The sequence below is a fragment of the Oreochromis niloticus genome, linkage group LG9, assembly GCF_001858045.2.
Source record: "Oreochromis niloticus isolate F11D_XX linkage group LG9, O_niloticus_UMD_NMBU, whole genome shotgun sequence".
NCBI lineage: Eukaryota > Metazoa > Chordata > Actinopteri > Cichliformes > Cichlidae > Oreochromis > Oreochromis niloticus.
Window position 1 is genome coordinate 15,545,167 of NC_031974.2, and position 23,688 is coordinate 15,568,854.

Consider the following 23,688-nt stretch of genomic DNA (forward strand, 5'->3'; position numbering starts at 1 on the left):
GAGGTTTTTCTCTTTTAGATCTGACTGAATTCTTATGATAAATGAATGACATTATACTTTTTCTCATTTTTCTTTTGTATACAAGGATGTGTTTGCCTACAAGAAAGTGGGCGTTCCTGTGTGCCGAATATTCACAGTGAATCCCAAGGGGGAGCTGATCCTCGAACAAGCCAAAGGCAATAAAACATCGTAAGTAGGCGACCCATCCCTGGAGTCAGTTTGTGTCTGCCAGCTGTTTCTCTCAGACAGACGGTCATTGTTTTCACTGCTGCTGTTTTGTTTTTTGGCAGATACAGCCGGTTGAGTGAACTGGTGGAACATGTTTTCCCTCTGCGGAGTACACAACACAACGCCACCTTCAGCTGCCCAGAGTTCAGCTCCTTCTCTTACTGGAGAGAGCCCATCGCTGAGGTGTGCCTCGAGGAGCTGCTTTAACTCGGACTACCAGATCCCGAACACTTTAAAGTCAACCAGTTTAACTCTGGTTATTTTGTTGACTCTGCAAACGCTTAATACCAGTTACGTTCCAACATCGGTGAGCTTTGTAGACCACTAAGACGGTTTGAAGTATTGATTCACTCCATATTGCAAATATATTTCCTTCATGCGCCTCATTATTTAAACTTCACAGAAAAGAACTTTATCTGAAGGCTTTTGCAAAGTTTTCCTTACAGGAGCAGAAGTTTCTTAAGGACTTGTATAGACAGTGGAGCTATAACAGTTTGTGATCAGACTGTCCAACATACGAGGTGTGATCACAAAGTTCTGCGACTTCATGCACATTTTTAAAAAAACTGTACCTTATTTAAATTTAGACGATTTCCCATTCAAGGTCGTCTCCTTGTGCACCTCTGGTCTACTTCCAGCACTGCTGCAGTTTTATTTCACACTTTTTTTTTGACTATTTACACTTTTGTGTTTTACAAGTTTAACCAAGACTTTGGTGTTGATGTTTGTCAGTGGTGTAAGAGTTCAGTCTCTGGGTACGAGACTTTTTTTCCAGGTTGTTATTGTATTTTGTACCTTGATTTTCTTTCCTCTGGATCAGACGGTCACTGTGGACTGTGGAGCACCGTTGTGTGCTGGCACGCAGCTGATTTTAGCTAAACCAACACAACAGATTCTGACCACATTGCAAGTTTTTCCTGAGAATGAAAATTTTACGTTAAAGATTGAGTATTTTTGACAAACTGGAGCAGATTTAGGGCACATTGAAAGCACACAAGTACAAATGAAAAGGACAACAGAATGGTGTGAAACCATCAGCAATGCTGGAAGTAGTTTAGCAAACCCAAGAAGACTAAATGTGAAGGGAAATCACAAATGTAAACTGGGTATGATTTGAATATTTTGTACGGGTGAGTCATGGAGTTATATTTGCAAATTTTGGTGGTGTATGCAGACTGTAAGCATCCTTTTATCGCCTTATTTTGTTTATAACAATCTTATTTAATGTGTAGTTTTAAAAAGCTGAAGGATTTTACATTAATATGCTAAGACGAAAATTGTGAAATGATTTGCTTGGGTTTAACTATTACTGCAATTTAAAAAAAAAATGCTGCTACTAGAAAATCATTTTGTTATTTTCACTTCATGTTTTACTGATGTTTTGGCAGACGTTACTGTCAGTAAAATTTATTGCACTCTTTCTATGAAAGTAATAAACTTTGTGTGAAGAGAACACAGTATTTTTTTTTTTTAAAGTTTTATTAAGGTAATTTTCCCTTTAGAGTAAGGAAAGTTTCTGCTGCTTTGAGTTTTTTTTCTGTAGATCCCTGTGATTACTTTGTGTGGATTTGTGTTGATGTAACAGTGCGAGCACAAAGAATGACCAGATTTCTGATAAATACATGCTCTAAAAGCAGAAATGTAATTTTTTTTAAGGTGTCAAAATGCAGATTTACTGTACATAAACGAATGCATAGTAGTATATTTAAAGTATGTATAGGACTGAAACAGTTAAAACATGTTGGATGATGCATTAATAAAAGACTTTATTTAAAGGATGATCGAGACTTATTTTATACATTTAGCATGTGTGTCTCTGTGTTACCTCAAAGTCGTGGGGGATGCTAAGAGTAGAAAAAAGTATCTAAGTTGTTTACTTGATTACTCTGTGAATGTGAGGAAACTTCCATTGCTACACACTTGCATGCTCAAGCAAATATTTGAGAACGATGTTAAAATTTTACAATAAAAACACTGCAGTGTAAACTATATATTAATACTCATGAAGTGAAATCATCTCAGTTATTTGGAGATCAAATTATATTATAGCTATAACATCACAATGAGCTCTAGTATGTCATCAGTAATGTGCACCGTACTTCACTCTAAGGCGTCGGTTGTCTCTGAAAGTAGAGGAACTACCGCTTTGATGTGCTGGGGTAGAGAAGCGCAGCGCTGAAAGATGACACAAGCTCGGAAGAGGCTGAGACGGCGAGCTTTCCAGCTTTTAAGACGAGTCTTACTTGGTCCCCTCGCCTCAGTGAGAGAATCAGGCTCGCTGAGGTTGAACTGGTGCAGTTACAGACTTCGTGTGAATGTGGAGCTGTGACGCCAGACATGAAACCAGCAGAGTTCAGCCTCTGGATGCTGCGACTAGACACAAATAGGACTGCGTCAACCTTCTGTCCTTGCTCGGGTGTCAGCACAGCGGTCACCAGATAACGGCCATCCATCGGAGCTGTGAAGATGCCTGAGAACGCACAATAATGCCGTTAGTTCAGATTCTTACCAAACACAGTGGCACAAACTTCAATATTTATGCAACTATTTAATGGATTTACTTTAAATTCTCTAAAGTTACTGAGCTCCAGAGGATTCAGGCTAATAATCTTGGCTTTTCCTGCAGCATCAAGCATGCTGTGCATCACAACCACTGTATGTGCTGCAACAATAACCAATTAATAATTAAACTGAGAATTTAAATCTAGCCTAATTATTTAAGGTGTTTCCGGTCCAACTGGGTCATTTATAGTTTGAGCTTAAACAATTTATGAATGAAAAATAGAAATGAACAAACAAAAAAACTCCAACTAATTTATGAATGCAGAGGAAAATATGGGGTAAGACTAAAATAACAGATACCTGTCTGAGGGTCGTAATGTCCACCATCATTGACCAGCACCTCGTTGAATCGGATTATACCGACAACTCCTTGAAACGGTGGAAGAGTCAGACCAGCTGAGAACGACACTTTCTCCCCTGAAGACAGGAAAGGAAATGTCACAGGCTGCCAAACATGACGATAGCAGAGGCAGGAATTTGAATAATCACTAAAGTCTGACCTGAAACCATGACACGTTTCAGAGGAGGGGGTCTGAGAGGCATGCTCACATCTGTTGATCAAATAAAAACAGTTTCATTCACTCTTCATGCGCTCAGCTGTAATGCAGGACATTTAAAAAGGAACACTTACCTGAGCTCACATGAATTCTGGTCTGAATGATGTTGGTGGGGTTTTGTGGTGATGCTATGAAATTAAACAAAAACATAAGTTGCGCGAAACAATGTTGTGTACTGCATGTACGGTTGTGGTTGTGTCTCACCTGGAGCTCCAGCAAAACCCTGAACAGGCATCATGATCCCATCTGTTCCTTTGGGTAACTTGGATGAAGTCATCTCTCCGGGGGGTCCCGCCTCTCCGGTTTCCATCACAGGCAGCTCCGAGAGTGAGGTATTCATGGGGCCAGCGAATACCTTGGGCCCCTTACTTGACCCCTGGGGCTGTCTTGTGTCAAACACTCTAACCGGAGCACCTGAATAGAATAGATATGGAGTGAAGGATGGGGAAAGGCTAAGGGTCGGTGAAAAACACATATCTGGAGGGCAGATGCTTTAACAGACGATACACAACCAGCTGATTTGTTAAACATCATGCCTATAACTCAATGGCACATTCTTGCAGTCATCTTTCTAATATTACATTTGATGCTACTTTATCTTAAGAACCACCTTAATTCTTCATGGCACAGTTTAAGCAAGGTGCTGGAATCTTTCCTCAGATTTTGGTCCTTATTAAACATGACAGCACTGAGCAGTTGCTGCAGCTGCACATCCATGATGTGAATTTCCTGTTTCAGGACATCCCAAAAGTGCTCTGCTGGGTTTACATCTGGTGACTGTAGAAGGCATTTGTGTAACTAGAACTCATTGTCATGTTCAAGAAATCAGTTTGGGATTTGATGTTGTTTTATCCTGCTGGAAGCAGACATCAGAAGATGGACACTGTGTATTCATAAAGGGATGGAGATGCTTACCATTACACCACCATCACCAACCTGCACTGTAGCTATAAGGCAGGATGGTCCATGCTGTTTATGCAAGATTATGACCCTAACATCTGAATGTTGCAGCAGAAATGGAGATTCATCAGATCGGAAAACACTGTTCCAGTTTTGTTGAGCCTGTGTCAACTGTAGCTTCAGCTTCCTGTTCTTATCTGACAGAAGTAGCTCCCAGAGTGGTCTTCTGCTGCTGTAGCACATCTGCTTCAAGAATCAATGTCTTGTATATTCAGAGATGCTCTTCTGCATACCTTCGTTGTAATGAGTGGTTATTTGAATTATTGTTTCCTTCCTGTCAGCTTGAAGCACTCTGGCTACTCTCCTCTGACCTCTGACATCAACAAGACACTTTCACCCAGAGAACTGCTGCTCAGTTTTTTCTTTTTCTGACCATTTTCTTTAAGTCTTAGAGAGCAGATCAGCAGTTTCTGAAATATTCAGACCAGCCTGTCTGGCACCTACAACCATCCCATTCAGAGACACATTCTAATGCTGGGTTTGAACTTCAGCAGGCAATCTTCATCATGCCTGCATGCCTAAAAACACCGACTTGGTCCAGTGTGATTAGATACTTGGATTGATCAGATAAACAGGTGTTCCTAATAAAGTGTCCAGTGAGTGTAGCACGTCTGTGAACAGAAATCTGCTATAATAAGATGATTAACACCTCCTGATAGAAAAACAGGTTATAATTTTCAGTGTTACACATACAAAGAGAAGACAAAACAATGTGTATACCATGTAATATAAAAGCTACATCTACTGCTATACATGCACATAATATACAGCACTGTGACTGATGCATAATAAGAAGTCCTGCACACTGATGAAGTGGCAATTTCTGGGCCTAAAAACTAATCCAACACAAAGTGCCAAAACTGCAGTATCTACACTTGAGGCTGACTCCATAAGCAAGGCAATTGCCAATTTTTGGTAGGTTTAGAGAACCAATCGTTACTTAGCCTTATGTAGCAAAAGTTGTGATATTTTACGAGGGAAGAAAGTCATGATGGGTGGAATCTGTAGGCTCCAACTGCAAATCATCAGTGTAATTCTTGTAGTACCCCCTCCCAAAGCCACTGAGAACAGCAGTTTCAACTTTGGGCCAAGCAATGCTGTGGTGCTGTGCTGGTGTCAGTTTTTTTGACACTCGAACCACTTGGTTCCCAGACCTCCTTTGGTGGAAGCAGTGGTTTTAGATTCCCATGTTAAGATGTCCAACTTTACCGCAGAAGGAAATATATTTATAATCTGGTAAAAAAGGAGAAAATGGCTTTGTTATTGCTCATTTTCTTGTTCGTGACAACTGCAGGCAGGGCGTATTTTTGTAAAACGCAACTGCTTAACTGTGAGGGTAAAAGTTGCACGATTAAGGGCGTGGTTGCTCTGAGTGGCAGGCCAGTGCTGCCAGCTGTCAGCTACATGTTGTACCAACAAATCTGAGTTATTGAACTGAACCTCTCAACTATATTTCTGGCACTGGTGCCTACTGGAAGAATGTTTAAGTATTTGAGTGCCTAATGAGAAATGTCTGCACACCTGAATGAACAGTAGGTGATTCAGAAGAAAGCAAACTTTATAAAAACAGTTAAACAAATCCCACACATGATCCTGCCCACCTGTATTCTTGACAAAGGTCAAACAGGCGAAAGCGTTGCAGTCTAATGAATGTGCCAGCAGAGGGTGAAACAGTGCGAGTTCTATTTCTAGTTTGATTTTATTGTTATTTGACAAATTTACTTCACTCCTGATTGCAAAAGAGAGGCTACTATGGCCAAAATGCTAAAGAGTAGGGTTCAAAACACGAGTTCAGTTTAATTCAATTTTATTTATACATCGTCAAATCATAAGAAATGTAACCTCGAGGCACTTTATATTGTAAGGTAAAGATCCCACAGTAACAGAGAGAAAACTGCAAAAATCAGACAGTTGGAAGGAAACTAATTGGTGTGTGTCATCTGGCTTCAGATAAAGCTGATAAAGCATAACAATACAATTTATCCTGTGCTCTCTAATATCTCTCTCTAATATATCTCTTATTGCCTATGGGAAGCATGTATAATGTAAATAGAGTTCACAAACCAAAGGGTGAGTATTCCAACCCTTTTTTCGATAGTTGCCAATGGCTGAGTGCAGAGATCAGGAGTTTGGACTTTATAAAGCATATTGAATGTACACAGTAAGATGCTCCTGGTTGTGCTTCCACCATCTGGGTTTCACATTAAGCAACACTAAAGTGTGTAATGCCTGACAGTCCATAAAAATGTTGAACATTGTTTATTCCGTTTTTCGACTTCCAAGAAACCTGCAGTTGTTTTCATGATTAAGTACAGCTACTGCTGACCCTCATTAACAAGCTAGCAGCGAGTGATTATCTGAGCTTGTTATTAAAGACATTAACAAAGAAAAAAAGAAAAAAAAACAGACTAATACCCCATTATCCATCATTTACCAAAACCACACATCTTGGTGCATTCACTAACCTACAGGTGAGGTAAACCGTTGGGTTTATCATCTAATGATCTTTCCAGCTTCAGGCACATTACTCATTATTGTTACTCTTTGGTCTACAACATCTAAGTTGCTCTACCAAAAAGGAAAACCAGCACATAAAAGACATACCAGCAGCATACCAAGATACGGCCACATGTTCAATCGCCACACAGCTTATCCCCTCACCCCGGGGAAAAGGGTCATTTACTGCAGAAGCCAGAGAAATCTGCCTGTTAAACGCAACATGTGCAGAAAGACCAGCCTGTGGCAGTAAAACAGCACAGGGGGTGTGTGTCTGTGAATGTGCACATGTGCATGTGTTTCACTGGTCTGCGTTTCTTGGTCTTGTCGCTGCTCGTACAGGGCGAGGTACTTTCTCTGGAGAGTCGTGTTTGATCTGAGGGACTGTAAAATGTTTTCAGACGCAGTGTTACAAGGATAAAAGAGGCAAACAAAGGATGTATGCCTGCACACGAGAATGCTTGTCCTGATGAAAGAGATGAGCTGTAAACAAATGCAGCTTGATCTACCATCCACCACAGATTTTCATTTCTCCACCAAAGCAGCATGGGAAATCCTCCCTCTGCTGTTATTCCCTTAACCGCCTGATCCAGGCTTCAACAGCCCCTTGTGTCACAAGAACTGCCACTTTCCACATTACATACCACACTGTAATAACTGCAATTTGGTGCATATTGACTTTATGACTCACCAAAAACACATTAAGCCCTTAAGGATATGATTTAGAAATCAATAAATCCAGCCTAAGAATTTCATGCTTAAAGTACCCAAAAAAAAGGGGGTTATTGCACAACATTTCTGTCAGAAATAATGTCACACCTCCTCCACTAGAACAATGAAGCATACATGAGCAGCCACAGACAGCAGCACACAAACAGTGAGGACTGTGTTTTTCTTGGGGGCTTTTCTACAGGTCCCATCTTGTTTTTGCTTCATGGGGTTATCATATTTGACCGCTGACCAGAGTGTGTGTGCCTTATCTCTAACAGGTCATTAAACTACAAGCACCAACCACAAGCCTTGTCACAATCAGGAAAGCATGCTTTCCAATCTCAAGACATTTCCATAATAGAGCTGTACTTTAAGTATCTCAGATCTCCTTGTCAAACACATGAAAAGGATGTGTTTTAACGCAAGGAATTAGGGAACACACACAAACACGTATTAATTACTGTGCAAAAGTCTTGAGTTGTGTATGTTTAAATATGTAGACATACATGGCAATACAGTATATAAGGCAAAAACACAGTTTGTACAATTCCAACTTTAACATTGAGCTTTAAAGGCTTTGTTTGGTATTACCACCTTTAGTCTATTTGATATTGCATGGTGGTTCAAACTGTGTTTTTCTGTGTTCATTATTCCATCAATTTGGAGCAGATCCCCAACACCAAAGGCTGAAATGCAGCGCCAAACCATGACAGAACATCCACCACGTTTTACCGTGTCTTCCTCTTTTCTGACCTCATCTGTACATGCCGACACCCACTTGGAATCATCATTCCATAAGACCTGTTGTGACTGATTTTCAGTCCAGTTCTTGTGTAATTTGGCAGACCTGAGCTCCCTAGTTCACTTCCTTAAGAATGGAAGGATGGCTGTCAGTGGCTTCTTGACAGCCATCCTTCCACTGAGACCATTTCTGATGAGGCTTGAAGGAACAGTGTTGGATGGTTAAAAAAGCAAAACAAACAAACCTATATTTCTCTGAAAACATTGAGGTACAAGGACTGGATTGAAAATGATTGAAAAAGCACCCAATGGCCATCAAACCCCCCCCAGAAAGCCTTGAGAACTATTCCTTAACAACTCTTTAAAAATTACAATCAAGTCTGGTTCATTGGAGGCAAAATAAGAAGAAATGAAGTGTGGCCTAAGACATTTGCACAGCACTGTGAATGCTGACACGTATCTACTAAATAAATTCGGTTAATGAGAGAACGGAGGGGATGGGCACGTGACGCACAGATAAAATTCAGAGCTCTAAAAGGAGCAAACAACAGCTCATAACTGCGAGTTAAATCTCTCCTAAACAAAAACTTATATTTACATTCATTTTTCCTAACATCCAATGAAGCTGTATCGCTTGAGACAACATTTGTAAAGCCAGGTTCGTTAAATAATTACAATCATGCAGTGTTTATATGCGTGATTACTAGCTTGCAGTCTTCAGGGCTTTTGTAAGCTGAATTGAGCAACAATCAAGTCAAAATTATTTTAGTTAAAAACTAAACCCAGGAGTCAGCTGAAATAAAAATAAGGGAAAAATCCAAAAGGGGAATGTAAAGTTTATATTTGCAATCACTGTCATATAAACTTATAACTAGAGCAAACACTTACTTTGATCCTTAGTGGCTACTCAGCTTTGAAGAGATAAGAAAAAGTGCAATGGACTCCCTTGGAGCTCACTGTTGAATGGACAACATCCATGTCATGGGTAGTATGCACTGAAGAAATGACACATTACAGCTCTTTCTTTTTAAGGTTCACAACTTGTATGACATCATGGTAAACATCTTGACAGATGGCCTGTGGGACCTCAGAGGAGCTCACAGCGTTCTGTGTTTATTTCAACAGGAAATGAGCTCAACCATGGAAGTTAGAAATGTGAGAACTCTATAAATGGGATTGACGAGTAAGAAGCAAAAAGAAAGTAACAGCACTGCAAAGACTGCGAGCAGCACTTAATCTGCACACGCTGATGCTCTTGGCTGTGAAAGAAAGAGCAGTCCCTGAGAGGGCCTTGGTAATCTGTGTGTCTCTATGACAGAGCATTTTCCATGCTCTTCAGATAAGCAGTGGGAGGCAGTACAAGGTAGCTCACGAAGCAAACACAAACTGAGAGCCAAGCACAAAGTGGCCTCTAATGTCTCTTTGAGTGGAAATCATGAACAACATGCCAACTTCCCAATGACATATTACAACACAAACCACGAGGTGGAGTGACAACATTTTCAGTCATTAGAGACTATTTGGTGAAAAAATTTGAAAATTGGCACGTGAGAGTTGACTATAAATCAGATACAAAACCTCTGGTTTGACTTGGAGTGGACCCAGAACAAGAACTACTGCTGCTTTATTCCAGATGACCTACATTTATATTCTGGCCTAGACCTTTTGCTGCATCACCTCCTTGTAAACCAGTAACTTAAACTAGCTGGTCCCAGAGGGGAAGCCCCAGCTCGTAAACGTTATGGGCGTGCTTCTAGTTCATATTTGAAACTGTCAGAGTCAGTCAAGTCCAGCTCAGTCTCATAGGTGCCATTAATGAGCAGACTCAAGCAAAAAGTATGCAACATATGCACCAATATGAAAATCTATACTCTCAAACATGTTCACAGCAACAAAGCCCAACGAACCACACAGCACCAAATATTAAGTGAACAAGATCACCCTGATGTTCTAACTTAATGCAATAAAACCATAACACACCCAAAGATTTAAATACACACAGGTACAGAGTTTATGGGCAAACACACAGATACAAATAAATGCACACTTGGATGCACAAATAAGCCTGGTGAGTAATATTTCTTTATGCCAAAGCATTGCTCAACACAAGTGGGGTCTATTAAATGAACCATGTGTCTTCAATCAGGCCCGCCTGCTTTAACTGAGAACACGGTCAAATGAAAATCCAACTTCCCCTCACTCGCAGACTGAAACACACTCAGTGGTACAGATTCTCTGGTATACAGTAAGTCCGGGATAAACAAATGAGTTCCAGGTTAGTAATCAAGCTAAAAGGTCAGCATAATATCATTAGCAAACTATTACAATTTATTTTCCTAATTAAAATTTTTTTTTAATTTATTCAGATTCACTAGTTTAAAGCTAGTCTATTCATCTTTGAACTCAGACATTACCTGTATTATAGTAAACTAAAAAGCAGCATCGGTGTTATGGATGGGCGCCGTCCAAAAATGTCACCGTGCCTGATTCTACTGATGGACTTTTACAACTATAAGTAAAATTAAGCCATGTGATTTGGTAATGAAATATGTCAAATACTGACAATGCCGACAGGAAGTTAGCCACCCTTTATCGATGTCTCTTTGGAACTAATAAAAACTGTCATCAGCTCATGAACCCACTTTAGAGTCACAAAACCAATTCACTACTGTTTGTTTATTATGAACCAGTTCATGATGTGGTTGTAAAATATAAAGATGGCATCATTCATCTTACTTTTTCATAAAAGGACAAATTGAGCCTAATTTCCACCTGTCAAAGCTGCATGGTTGTTTAGTATTTCTATTTTAGGCCAAAATGGATTATATTTATATTTGGATTACAGCACAGGTATCTTACCTTCATTACCAGGCTGGAGGTCTCTCTCCATATTTGTAGTGTGTTTTTGGAGAGTCTCATAGATTCCCCTCAGTCCTCCAATGTCTTGTGCATGAGCTCTTACTGTGCCGTTCAGCTGATTCACGCAATTCCACAAACCAGTGACGTGCATGTTCAGCCCCTCTTTGATGCTCTGGAGATTACTGGAGATAGGATCCAGCTTGCTGCATAAATTCTCTACATTTACAATACGACTGCCCATGTCGGCAATCTCCTTCTCTACATCTTGAGCTTTTTCCCTGCATTGATCAGCCTCGGCTTCCACCTCCCTGCCCAGCTCATCTAGTCGCTCTCTTAGTTTCTGTTGCTGGGCTCTGTGGAGCTCCAAAAGATCCCTGGCCTCCTGTTCAGTTTCCATTTTAACCTTATCCCACGTAGAGTTAAAGCGTCTGAGAGTCTGAGACTGCTGGTTCTCTAGTTGGCCCACACCGCCTTTAACGTAGCTTAATTCACCCTTTACATTCTCAATGATATTGCTGTAGTTGAGGAGTTGCCCTTCCATAGCTGTGATGGCACTTTTCTGGACTATCAGATTAGTCTCCATAGCATCTACAGAGTTTTTGAAACTGTGGAAGTCTTGCTTGAGGTTTTCAACAACAGTTACATGATCTGTGCACTCTTTTGAGCACTTTTGGTTCAAAAGATCGAGTCTATTCTCCAGAATCTGAACGGAGTCCTTTAGAGTGTTCATGTCTCTCTGCTGAACATCAGGACTCTCTGGCTCACCACCAGATGGGGAGTTGGAGGTTGTTTTAATCAACAGAGCTGAGAGTCTGTCCTCCATGGAGGACAGTTCATTGTCCATAGTTTCCCTCAGGTCTTTGACAACTTCTTCTCTTTCTTTTCTCAACTTCTCCTCTACAAAGTGGCTCAGTGCAATTAAAGACTTCTCTGTGGTGTTCAAACGAACTTCAAAGTGTTCCAGCTGAGCCAGAACAGAGTCAGGTACTTGATTCTTTTCATTCTCTGGAACAGACAGCTTGGTTTTAAGGTCTTGGATCTCATTGCGGAGGTCAGTTTCCTTTGAATCCATGAGCTCAGCCAGACTGAGGTAGTTGGCTTCCTGTCCTTCACAATGTTCCTGAACTGACAGAATTTTATAATCACAAGAGTTCTTCAAATCTGCCATTTTAATATCCATTCCCTCCATCAACTCGTCTCTCAGGGCACTGATTTTATCGTCCAGGTAGGCCCGCAGGTCTCCATCATCTATAGAAGGAGCAGAAGAAGCTGTGGACAGAGGGGTCTGGGCATCCATTAATAGACGAATTTGTCCATCATGATGGTTGACGCGACCCAGCAGCTCATCCAAGGTATTGCGCTTGGACTCAAGATCATCTGTGACCCGGTTAATCTTGTTCATGACATCCTCCATTGGTGTTGTGCTGTGGTCAAAAGAGAAGCCTTGTAGCTGAATGGTTTCGGTCCCTGCACCCTGTGCACTGGCAGGCTGTCTGAGGTTATTCAGCAGTGTAGCCAGCATTTTACTGGCATCCTCCTGGAAATCCACTCTCAGGTTCGAGGACAGGTCTGTCATTCTTGCTTGCATGTCCAGAACCATCTGCGATAGTCGCTGCACTTCCTCCTCCAGGTGTTGGGAGCTTTGAGGTTCGTTTTGACCATGTTGTGTTCTGTGACCTGTTTGACCTCCAAATTGCCCCTGCCCTCCCCGCGGATGGTTACTCTGGTCATCTGTTCCACGGTTTTGGAATTGGAGCAATAAAATTAAAGAGAGATGGTTAGCAAAGCATTTTAAAACTGTTTCATTTTATTTTGTATATTTTAATGCAAGACTTTCTTATGTTACAGACAAGTCTTTCACCATATGGGGCTGGAAAATGTCCAGAGGCAGCTGGAGCCTGAGGCAAACGCTCTGTTTGGACTGGCTTGGTGTCCTTCAACTCCATGCAGTCATGGCCCTGGTACCTCGGGCAGCACCTCCATGCCAGCTCTGTGACAGTCTTGTAGGCAATCTTGTACGTCGGTCTAAAGTGTGTTTGATATCTGGGAACATAAGACATTAGTATAAAGTAATATTGCAAAAATCTACTAGAAATATATTCAGACAAATAAGATTTCTTGCTATTCTTCTTCTCAGCAATACAAAGTAAACTTGTTGCTAATTAAGACTAGACAAACCCCAGTCTGCTCATTTCATTAATCATGCAGTTGGCAGGAATCAGTTCCCACCAGTTCCACTCACGAAAACCGCTGGTTCTGTCACCCATGATTAACTACATGTCACTGGTGTATTTGTTGCTCAGTAAACAGTAAAGCAAAACAAAGGGGAAGTCGGAGAAATGCCAGCCCATGTCTGCCTTTCTATGACCAGTGAAGGCTGAATGGGAAATTTTTGCTTGCTAATTCTGAGATTTTGCTTTCTTATTTATTTTTTATCAACAGTTAAAAACACCCAAAGAAACAAATAAACGCATTCATAGTATTCCATGATTGCCTATTGTAGGACAGTATCAAAAGTATTGTTCGTTTAACAAAATAAATAGATAAAAAAACTGTCAAAAGCAAAGAATTTGCTGCCCTCCACCTAATATCCAGCACTTCTGGGAACTTACATCACTTGTTGCGCACAGTTTGGCAGCTCCGGTGGACACGGTAAAACCTCCGGCTGTACGAAGCTCTCAGTGCCTCCCACCACAGCGCAGCTCACGTTCTTGTGCACAACGTAGGCGCACCAGTTTCTGCACAAAATCACTTGTTAATCACTCCTGGTGTGCAGCAAAAGCCCGCGTGTGTATGCACGAACAATTAAATGCAAAGTTACGCACAGAAAAGAAAGAGTACTTCACCGACTTGCAGTCATGAGTTCAATAACAGATGTCCAGTTTACTTACTTGTTTCTTTGTCTCGTTTCGGCGCCAGAATATGCGTTTCCCTGAAACATGCTGTACTGAAAAGGTGAGCCAGTGATGAGAGGGAAAACCACTAACAAATGGATAAGTAGGAGTCCGCGCTTCATGGCTGAGATATTTTAAATCCTGCAGTATCCCTTCAGATTTTAATCAGTAGTGATGATCTGTGGTTTGGAGATCAGTGAAGGCACTGCGGATTGCTCCGTCTCTGTAGCGCACACATCTAAACCAGCTCCTTCCAGCGTCCTTGGATGTGACGTTTCGGGAACCCCTCCAACGCTGACAGATGCGTTTTCTCCAACTTGTCAGTTCTTGCATATACACACGCGCAAGTGCACATTTCGCATATAAAACATTGTAATCGCCGTACATAATATCCGGACGTCTAAATGTGGATAATGGTTGGTTTTGCTTTAAAGGCACAGTGATTATCTCCGTGCGTAAAATGTGCGCCTAACACTCTCGGTATGCTTAGACTTAACAAGTAAAATTTTCAGTTTTGCGTTTTTCAGAAATGAAACAAACAAATGCACAAAGTGCGATCTTAAGAATTTTTTAATGCATACATTCAGCAGATTCAGCATGCTCTGCAAAGATCATAGGCAGTTTTTACCATTACAAAAGTGTTAAAATGTACAAAAGGCATCTAAAAAATAAAATACATTGTATCAACTCAAAGTTAACAAAGAAATAAAAGTACAAAAACGACTGATAGTAAAACAATCAATTGGTCCAATCAGAATCTCTTATGTGGAACTCTGTCTTGCTCTTTTTGAAATGCTGCTGGAGGGCTGACCACCATCCACAGCGCCTCGTTTCATTCCTTTTGCTGATGCTGATGCTAGAAGAAGAACAAAGATCAATTAAAATTCAACAAAATCAAAATAAAATCATCAACACCTTTCTCAAACAGCATACCGAGTTCCTTTTCAATCTCTCTTAGCTGCCTCTTTTTGTCTTCCAAGTCTTTTTCCTTTTGCTGCACATCAGGAGACGCAATTTTTTTGACGTGATCATCTCGCTCCCTTTCTATTTCCTCCCTCTTCGATACAGCTGAGCAGTACTGGCGGAGCAGCTCTGTCAAGCACACCCCAGAAAACACAGAAATTACAGCATAATCTGAATCATTAAGGCTACAAAATCAAGCTTTAAAAATGTAAAATGTCCATGATTTAAGTCACCTATTTGTTCCATTAGACTGTGGTACTGCTGTGGGAGGGGGGCACCAAACATGTGTAATGTGGCCATCGGTGGGGCCCTGTTCTGTGCACCTCCAAACTTTCCCCTGCCACTGACCCTGTCCCCCTGCCTGGTCAGTATGGTGGGACATTGGATCCTGTTCTGCACCACCTGTAAACAACAGCTTTTTTTTTGTTAGAGGAAATTAACTAGAGTTTCCACTGATACAGCAACACTGCTGGTGAAAAGCCAGTTCTGCCCTGGTTCCATTGAAGAGCCAGCACACAATATGACAGGTTTGAGAGCCTGGTGGACACAATCTGCAAAGGTCATCGATGAATCATCAGGTTTTCCTGGCCCCTCCAATAGCCATTGAGTTTCACTCTTTGGCAGCAGTCCCTCTTTTTTTTTTTTTTTCCTCCACTGGAACTAATAAAAGTGTAATCAGTTCTACATTAGGCACCAGCTCTGGCACAGTGTTAGTTTAAAAAAAAAAATATTGCACATCTGCTTCAGCAAAGTCACTCACCGCCCTTCTGTAGTTATTTGCAGAGTCCAGGTCATCTATCAGAATAGTATCTCCCAGGATGTTCTTAAACACTAGAAAGAAAAAAAGAGCATGAGCAAGAAACTTTCAGACCTGCTGAAACAAATTTAAAACTAACTTTTTTTTAACTGCTACTGAAAACTTTCATAATCAAGTGGCAAGAAGCCAAGTGTTCATATTTCAATGTAAATCAGAGGCAATCAGTGTAAATTTAAACGGTAAATGCTCTAAATCCAAACAGACAGAGCCAACTTTTACCCACGACAAAGAAAATCACTACATAAACAGTCATTTTAATTTCGGGAAAGAGGCCCAATTTCTGCTCCAGCGACAGTGCCCCTGGAGAGAAAGCCCCCTTCCACCCTGTGAGGCTGGATCCCAGGTGGAAACATTTACCCCAGTCTTTACAGGAGTGGTGGGGGCATAAGGGAAATACCCCTGAAACAACAGCAAACACAGACTGAGATGGCAAGCCTCTAAAAACCCACAGAAAAGCCGGAGTCTTACTTCAAATCTGCAATAACCAAACAAACAGGCAGCGTTACGCTGAGCAGGGGAAATCCATTTAAGGCAGCTCACCGATGTCACAGCTCTCCGGATCACAGGGGTATATCAGCAGCTCTCTGGCGTACACCGGGTTCCCATGGGGTTCAAAGAGCGGGTAGCCATTTCGTATGTGTGGCAGCGGTCTGTAACCAATTCAAATCACAACACCATGACACTTTGCTCCAAACGTACATCGCAACATCAAACCATGCACGATCATTTCTCTTTGCATAAACGAACACTGCTATGCTACAGTTCATGTGTAGTACAGATTCAGTTTATGTGGATCTTTTCCATTTCATGCCAGAATTTATTTTTGTGTGTGTCCTTCCAGCTGATCAACATCATTTCTGTATGATCTGGAAAAAATGTCTGCAGACCTTCAGAAGGTGTTTTAGATTATTTTTAGTAACCATTAAGACATCCATTGATAGATTAGTCGATCAGCTGTTTGGATTTGTGTCTATGTTTTCAGTATTTTGCAGATCAGACATGACAGTTTCTAGTGTGATGTTGTCAGACTTCATCTTAAGTTCAACAGTCACTTCACTTTGATAAAAGAAAGACAAAAATGTTAAAAAATGGCACATTACATAATTGATTATAATTACATAATTAATTAAAAATAATTAATTGACTGATAATTAAGTGTAAACAGCTTTACTGTTGCATTCTAAATTAGTGCTGAAACAATGACTAATATAGATTTATGTTATTCACGTGGGGGGACTAGTACACTTAGAAGTAATAGTACTGCAGGGAGCACTGCAGGGTTTTTAGCACTGCTGACTTTATAAATCATGCATAACTGTTAAAATTGTAAATTAGATCAATAACCCATAATATACTGTGTATTCAATATTTCTTCTCTCAGAAGCAACTAAAGCACTAATACTCAGTGTGAGCAGAGAAACATTTTCCAACTAAAAATCAAGAAAACTGTTTCTCTTAAGGAGGTGAACTGTAGCAGCAATACAGCTGAAAACACAGAAACTAGTGATTCCTACATGTGAGGCCTACTTTTCTGTAAATATGCCAAACAAAGCAATGAAAAAATAATACAGTGCCCGAACACAACACTGTGAAGAAGCTTTGAGGAACTAATTTCTCCATCCTTTGCTTGGAAAATGGGAAATGGGTGCAATGATTAACTGAAACATGTGGAAACATACAAGGAAATACAGCACACAAGACAAACAGCTGATTCTGTACAATACTAACGAGCTTGAAAGTCAATTTTTGGTATGACCATTTAAAGCAGTCTTAATGAATAGTTCTCCAGGCTTCTTGAAGGACATTCAAAGCTTTTCTTTGGATGTTGGCTGCCTTTCGTTCTGTTCTCCATCAAGATGATCCCAGACTGCTTCAATAATATTGATGTCCAAGCTCTGGGGAAGTTCTTTTGCTGCACTGACAGTGTGTCAATCAATAATTCCATCAATTGATAAGATCTCCAACATAATGCAACCCCAAATTACGACAGAGCCTCGGCCATGTTTTACAGATGTCCGTAGACACCCACTGTTGTATCCCTCTCCTGACCTCCTGTACATATTGACAATGATTGGAACTAACTTTGGCATACCTCAGCCATTTCTCCCAGTTTTCCTTCTTTGAAAATAGCTTCTTGAAAGCCATCCATCTACTTAGACCATTTTTGATGAGGCTTTAGTGAATCGCAGATGGATCAACTGAGGACCAGATGCATCTCTCAAGTCCTGTCCCAGGTCTTTTCTAGATTTGTTTTCCTATTTCTTAAGTACATGATTGTCAGATACTGTTAATCTGCTGTAGAGAGTCTTTACAAATATGGCTTCTTTTTTGTTCTCCACAGAGAGTCACTGCACACCAGTGAGATCTGCCAAGTTTTCAGCTAATAGCGCTTTGGGAATCATGTTGTTGGTGCAAAAACACCATTTTGTCTGTCAAACTGTGTTATCTTTGGCATTTATCATATATTCAGCTAAAGAAATGGAAAAAAATGATGTGGGTTTATGTGACAGGCTGTTAGTAACAAAGTTCGTAAAGATAGCAAAGAACTAATTTAAATACTAAGTTGTCTGTTATGTGCCATCACAACACATCCTCATTCCTTGACTTAGGATTCTTGAATGAGTTATAGACTGTGTTTAGTGGCTTAACAAACAAAAGAATTCCAGTGAAAAAGGTTTGGTACAAGGACTGGACTGAAAATTATTTAAAAAAACCCCAAAAACCAAAAAAAACAGAAATGAAGGATGTCTCAAGACTTTTGCAAAGTGCTTTATGTCAAACACGCCCCAGATTCAGCTTCTCATCTCTGATGCTTTGCTTTTTTCCTCTGTGTCTCCAAAAACAAACAAAGGCTTTCATCATCACATTAAGAGACAAAGATTTTCATTATATTAAAATGATTTTAACAGTGAAAGAAACTTTTACCTGCAGCTTAAACAGAAACTGTGATCAGATTAAAAAACAAAACAAAAAAACCCCAACACTTTTTACAATAAAAATCAAATCAGAATACAAAATAAAAGCACTTGATGTTAGAAAAAATACATTCTAAAAACTAAAAGTCTTATAAAAGAGGGATGTACCATTAAATCACTAGCTTTGCAAAAACTGACAATAACCTGCAGCAGCTGGTCGTTAAGTAAATCTCATTAGTGTCCAAACAGCCCCAACAAAGAGCAGCAGGATGGAGGTCTTATATGTGCTAATAATTACAGTCACCATTATTTTTACAGCAAACTAAAGTGAGAGACCACCTGTGTTTACAGAGTGTTACAATGTACACTAAATGTGGCTATTTTGGTGGAAAACATATTTCTAGACTCCCAAGGTTCAAAGAATACACTGTTATAGTTCGACATTATTCTCGCTGACTTTCAGGCAGCCTGTTCAAAATGGAGCTGCCACAAGAGCTCTAAATTACTGTTTTTGAGAGACTTTGGGAAGGAAAGGGCTTAAAAAGGAAAGACTTTAATAAAAGGACACATACATCTTCATCACACGTCACTTAGACGCCAACACTAATAAAATACATCTTCCATGTACCTGTTTCCTGGTGACACAAGCACGCTGTCGAGGGCCATGACCTGCTGCCTGCCCTGCGTGTCACGATAGATCCGCTGCGCTGCTTCTGTTGTTTTGGTGATGACACAGTCCATATCACCTCTGATGTGCCAGGAGATGACCCACGCGGCGGCATCATCCTGCACGACGGCCAGGTGGCCAACCTGCATTCAAAAATTAGAGGATAAACACATCTCCAGAAAATCCATCTTAAAACAAGTACTGAATCTTTAAAAGAAAAAAAGAAAGTTACCATTCCCAAAACCTCTGCCTGTCCCCTAAAGTTGTCACGGACGGGGAAAACTCGTCGGGACACTTTCTGAATCGCTTCCGCATCAGTACTCTTCTTTTTTATTAGTGTATCAATATGTTGTGCCTACAAATACATAAGAAATGTAATTTCCAGTTCAGTTTAAAAAAGAAAAAGAAAAAAAAGTTGGGTGTGGATGGACATAACTTACACATATGGGGTCAGGGATTGTCACTTTCCTCCGGCACAGCTCGTTTTTAAGATCAGCCTCTTTCTTACTGGCATTCAGACAAGAAACTAGGGGGAAAAAATATTTTCATTTGCAGACAATTTTAATCACATATGGGACAGAAACCCAAATAAATCACAGATTTAAGACTATATCAGTGTCAGTGGTTTAAAAGTATCATTTCTGTAGCTATACCCATTTGCACTGACATGAGATTATTCAGATTTAGGTAACTTCATTAATCCCAAAAGGGGCCGTTTGTTTGCAGCTTATCCACACGACCTACTAACACAACCTACAGTCTTTAAACACTAATCGCTGTTGCATGTCAAGGCAGAGATCAACAAACAATGAAGTCTAGGAAAAAAAACTAGACCAAGGATAATATTTCAAATGAGATCTGGTTCAACATACAAACAGCACACAGCACAGCATCATCTTAACACAACTCAAACCTTACCCGTCAGCAACTTAAGGAGCTCCTCGTATGTACGCAATGTTTCGTTATATTTCTCAATAGCACTGCTGAGCTCATCTTTTTTCCTGGTCAGTTCAGACATTTTTTGCTGGTTCTGTGCATCTAAAATGGAAAAAAAAGAAGAATTAATTGTTAATCAATTAACAGTGAATTGTCAGAAGGCAAATCTAAGCAATAGTACTATAGTAGTGTAACAGTAGTAATACAATTATTAATACTACTGTTAAGTATAATAGCTTTAAATATCATTTCAGTTTTTTGGCTCACAGGTGGTGATCAGAGTGGGCTGGAATGATTAAATCTGATAAATAGTTTAATATATTGTAATATAGAGATTTTTTTGTTAGAGCTTCCAGCTAACAGCATGCAGATACTTCCTCAACAAGTCCGAATCTAAAGTCACCCCAGAGTCCTTTATGTCATAAGTTAGAAAGAAAAAAGTTTAAAAGACACCAACATGGTTGAATACCACTATGTGTATTAGTGAATTTTGTAAAAACAAAAACAAAAATGTACTAAACAACAAAATTAAAGTAATGCTTTAATTTCCAGAACTCTTAAGCTGCATGTAATAGCATTTACCACTCAGTTTTTCCATACCATTGTAAAAAAGGAAGGGGAGCTCAAAAGCAGCCAGGGTTATGAGATGGGCATACACTTCAGGTTTGAAAACAAGGACGTAGGTGCTGCTATTGTCACCGGGGCTATTCTCCCTGATAGCCAGCCTCTGAGGAGAGCAAGTGAACAATTATCATAAGCCCTGAGGGGCCCTTAAATTCCAAAACAAAAGCTGGTCCTGTGAAGAATGGTTACTCACAGGGATGTGGGCCTTGCCCTCAACTAAGTTAATTGCAAGGCTGCTGGCTCCTGTTTCAAAAAGAGGGAAGCTTTTGTTTCTCTCTCCATCTGAGGACTTTATAGTGATGATCACCTTCCCTCCCAGGTCCTCCCCCGCTGGGTTGCCATACAAATCCTGGAATCAACCATGGAAATTCACTCACTATGACTGCAAAGTTTATTTATGAAAAGTTTAGGCTGCTTCTGCTATTTTACAATAAATAAATAGCTTACCATTATCTTCAGTGTCATATTCTCAACCAAGGTTCGGCTGGCAATGTCCTTGCTGTAGGAAACAACTGGGGTTGGAGTCTGAGAGACAGGTCCCAGTTTAACAGGCTGATTGGCCACCACATTTATACGAATCTAAAAGATGGGAAGCAGCACTGAGGTCAGTCAATTCTCTCAGTGAGTAACGCAACAGCTCTACAGCCCTGCAACAGCTCAATGACCAACTACTCTCCAGTAAAATACAGTGGTATGCAAAAGTTTGGGCACCCCTGATAATTGTCATGATTTTTCTTTATAAATCATTGGTTGTTTGGATCAGCAATTTCATTTAAATATATCATATAAAAGATGAACAAAATGATATTTGAGAAGTGAAATGAAGTTCATAGGATTCACAGAAAGTGTGCAATAGTTACTTAAACAAAATTGGGTAGGTGCATAAATTTGGGCACCTTTGTCTTTTAATTGATTTGAATACACTAATTACTGGAACATAAAATTTGTTTGGTAAGCTTACTGACCCCTGACCTACATACACAGGTGAATCTAATCATGAAAAAGGGTATTTAAGGTGACCAATTGCAAGTTTTTCCCCTCTTTGCATCCTCTCTGAAGAGGGGCAACATGGGAGCCTCAAAACAACTCTCAAATGAGCTGAAAACAAAGATTGTTCAACATCATGGTTTAGGTTGAAGGATACAAAAAGCTGTCTCAGAGATTTCAGCTGTCAGTTTCCACTGTGAGGAACATATTGAGGAAACGGAAGACCACAGGCACAGTTCTAGTTAAGGCCGGAAATAACAGGTCAAGAAAAATCTTAGATAAGCAGAGGCAAAGGATGGTGAGAACAGTCACAGTCAACCCACAGACCAGCTCTAAAGACCTGCAATATCATCTTTCTGCAGATGGTGTCACTGTGCATCGTTCAACTATTCAGCGCACTTTGCACAAGGAGATGCTGTATGCGAGAGTAATGCGGAAGAAGCCATTTCTGTGCACATACCACAAACAGAGACGCTTGAGTTATGCTAAAGCACATTTGGACAAGCCAGCTTCATTCTGGAATAAGGTGCTGTGGACTGATGAAACTAAAATTGAGTTATTTGGGCATAACAAGGGGCGGTATGCATGGAGGAAAAAGAACACAGCATTCCAAGAAAAACACCTGCTACCCACAGTAAAATATGGTGGTGGTTCCACCATGCTGTGGGGCTGTGTGGCCAGTGCAGGTACTGGGAAACTTGTTACAGTTGAGGGTCACAAGGTATCCAAGTCAGTATCAGCAGATTCTTGAGAACAATGTTCAAGAATCAGTGACAAAGTTGAAGTTGCGCCGGGGCTGGATATATCAACAAGACAACGGCCCTAAACACTGCTCAAAATCTACTAAGGCACTCATGCAGAGGAACAAGTACAATGTTCTGGAATGGCCATCTCAGTCCCCAGACCTGATTATTACTGATATATTATGGTGTGACTTAAAGCGGGCTGTCCATGCTCGGAAACCATCAAACCTGACTGAACTGGAGATGTTTTCTCTCCACCTTCAACCAGAATCCAGACTTTCATGGGAAGCTATAGGAAGCGTTTAGAGGCTGTTATTTCTGCAAAAGTAGGATCTACTAAATATTGATGTAATTTTTCTATCGGGGTGCCCAGATTTATACACCTGCCTAATTTTGTTTAGGTAACTATTTCACACTTTCTGTAAAACCTATAAACTTCATTTCACTTCTCAAATATTATTGTGTTCGTCTGCTATATGATATATTGAAATGAAATTGATTCAAAATTGATCCAAACAACCAATGATTTATAAAGAAGAATCATGAAAATTATCAGGGGTGCTCAAACTTTTGCATACTACTGTAGGTACAAATAATGAGTATGTGGAGGGTGGCTTAATATGCTTTATGAGCGTTTGAAAACAAAATATGAATGTGTTAAAAATGTTTTGTGTTTTTTATTTTATTATATATTCAAACCAACCTGATTGCTGTAGAGAACGTCATTTTTGTCAATACGAAGAGAAAACTGTATGGTGTGCTTTCCAACTTTGTTTGGGATTTCTTTGTCTCTGCAAGGAAACGCACGGTACATTATTTTTTTCAGTTATTATCATCATCATCATCATTATTCTGACACAAACCTACATTCTGGAAAATCGTCTAACATGCTGTTTTATTGAGTCAGCTAAGACGACAGGACCCCTTGCACACTATAAATTTGAAACTACCTTAAGCAAGTGATTAGCTTAGCATTGGTTAGCATAGCACAAAGACTGGAAACCAAGAGAAACCATTAGTTTGACTTT

General features: G+C 40.2%; 3 protein-coding genes across 7 annotated transcripts in view; 1 reads left to right on the forward strand and 2 right to left on the reverse strand.

Annotated features, from left to right (window-relative positions):
• The window catches only part of LOC100710206 (phosphatidate phosphatase LPIN2), an 18,755-nt gene extending 16,752 nt beyond the window's left edge, over positions 1 to 2,003 (forward strand). The window contains exons 19-20 of the mRNA XM_005448964.4: positions 86 to 189; positions 291 to 2,003. Coding sequence (XP_005449021.1) covers positions 86 to 189; positions 291 to 435 — 249 coding nt within the window. The 3' untranslated portion in view covers positions 436 to 2,003. The remainder of the gene's footprint in view (positions 1 to 85; positions 190 to 290) is intronic.
• Positions 1,413 to 14,431, reverse strand: emilin2b (elastin microfibril interfacer 2b). Its single transcript, XM_005448963.4, has 9 exons — positions 14,006 to 14,431; positions 13,727 to 13,852; positions 12,976 to 13,157; positions 11,115 to 12,845; positions 3,552 to 3,761; positions 3,422 to 3,475; positions 3,291 to 3,341; positions 3,091 to 3,207; positions 1,413 to 2,698 (listed from the first exon to the last, which is right to left on the reverse strand). Exons 1-9 carry the CDS (start codon positions 14,128 to 14,130, stop codon positions 2,367 to 2,369), a joined length of 2,928 nt encoding a protein of 975 aa, XP_005449020.1. The 5' UTR covers positions 14,131 to 14,431; the 3' UTR covers positions 1,413 to 2,366.
• Positions 14,432 to 14,560: 129 nt separating this feature from the next.
• Positions 14,561 to 23,688, reverse strand: part of smchd1 (structural maintenance of chromosomes flexible hinge domain containing 1) — a 36,054-nt gene continuing 26,926 nt past the window's right edge. For all 5 annotated transcript variants that reach the window (XM_019363070.1, XM_019363069.1, XM_019363068.1 and 2 more), the window contains 13 exons: positions 23,364 to 23,451; positions 21,378 to 21,509; positions 21,124 to 21,279; positions 20,907 to 21,033; positions 20,289 to 20,408; positions 19,811 to 19,896; positions 19,603 to 19,725; positions 19,332 to 19,513; positions 16,329 to 16,438; positions 15,732 to 15,802; positions 15,205 to 15,373; positions 14,942 to 15,100; positions 14,561 to 14,864 (listed from right to left, as the gene is read on the reverse strand). In XM_019363070.1, coding sequence (XP_019218615.1) covers positions 14,770 to 14,864; positions 14,942 to 15,100; positions 15,205 to 15,373; positions 15,732 to 15,802; positions 16,329 to 16,438; positions 19,332 to 19,513; positions 19,603 to 19,725; positions 19,811 to 19,896; positions 20,289 to 20,408; positions 20,907 to 21,033; positions 21,124 to 21,279; positions 21,378 to 21,509; positions 23,364 to 23,451 — 1,618 coding nt within the window. In that variant the 3' untranslated portion in view covers positions 14,561 to 14,769. The remainder of the gene's footprint in view (positions 14,865 to 14,941; positions 15,101 to 15,204; positions 15,374 to 15,731; positions 15,803 to 16,328; positions 16,439 to 19,331; positions 19,514 to 19,602; positions 19,726 to 19,810; positions 19,897 to 20,288; positions 20,409 to 20,906; positions 21,034 to 21,123; positions 21,280 to 21,377; positions 21,510 to 23,363; positions 23,452 to 23,688) is intronic.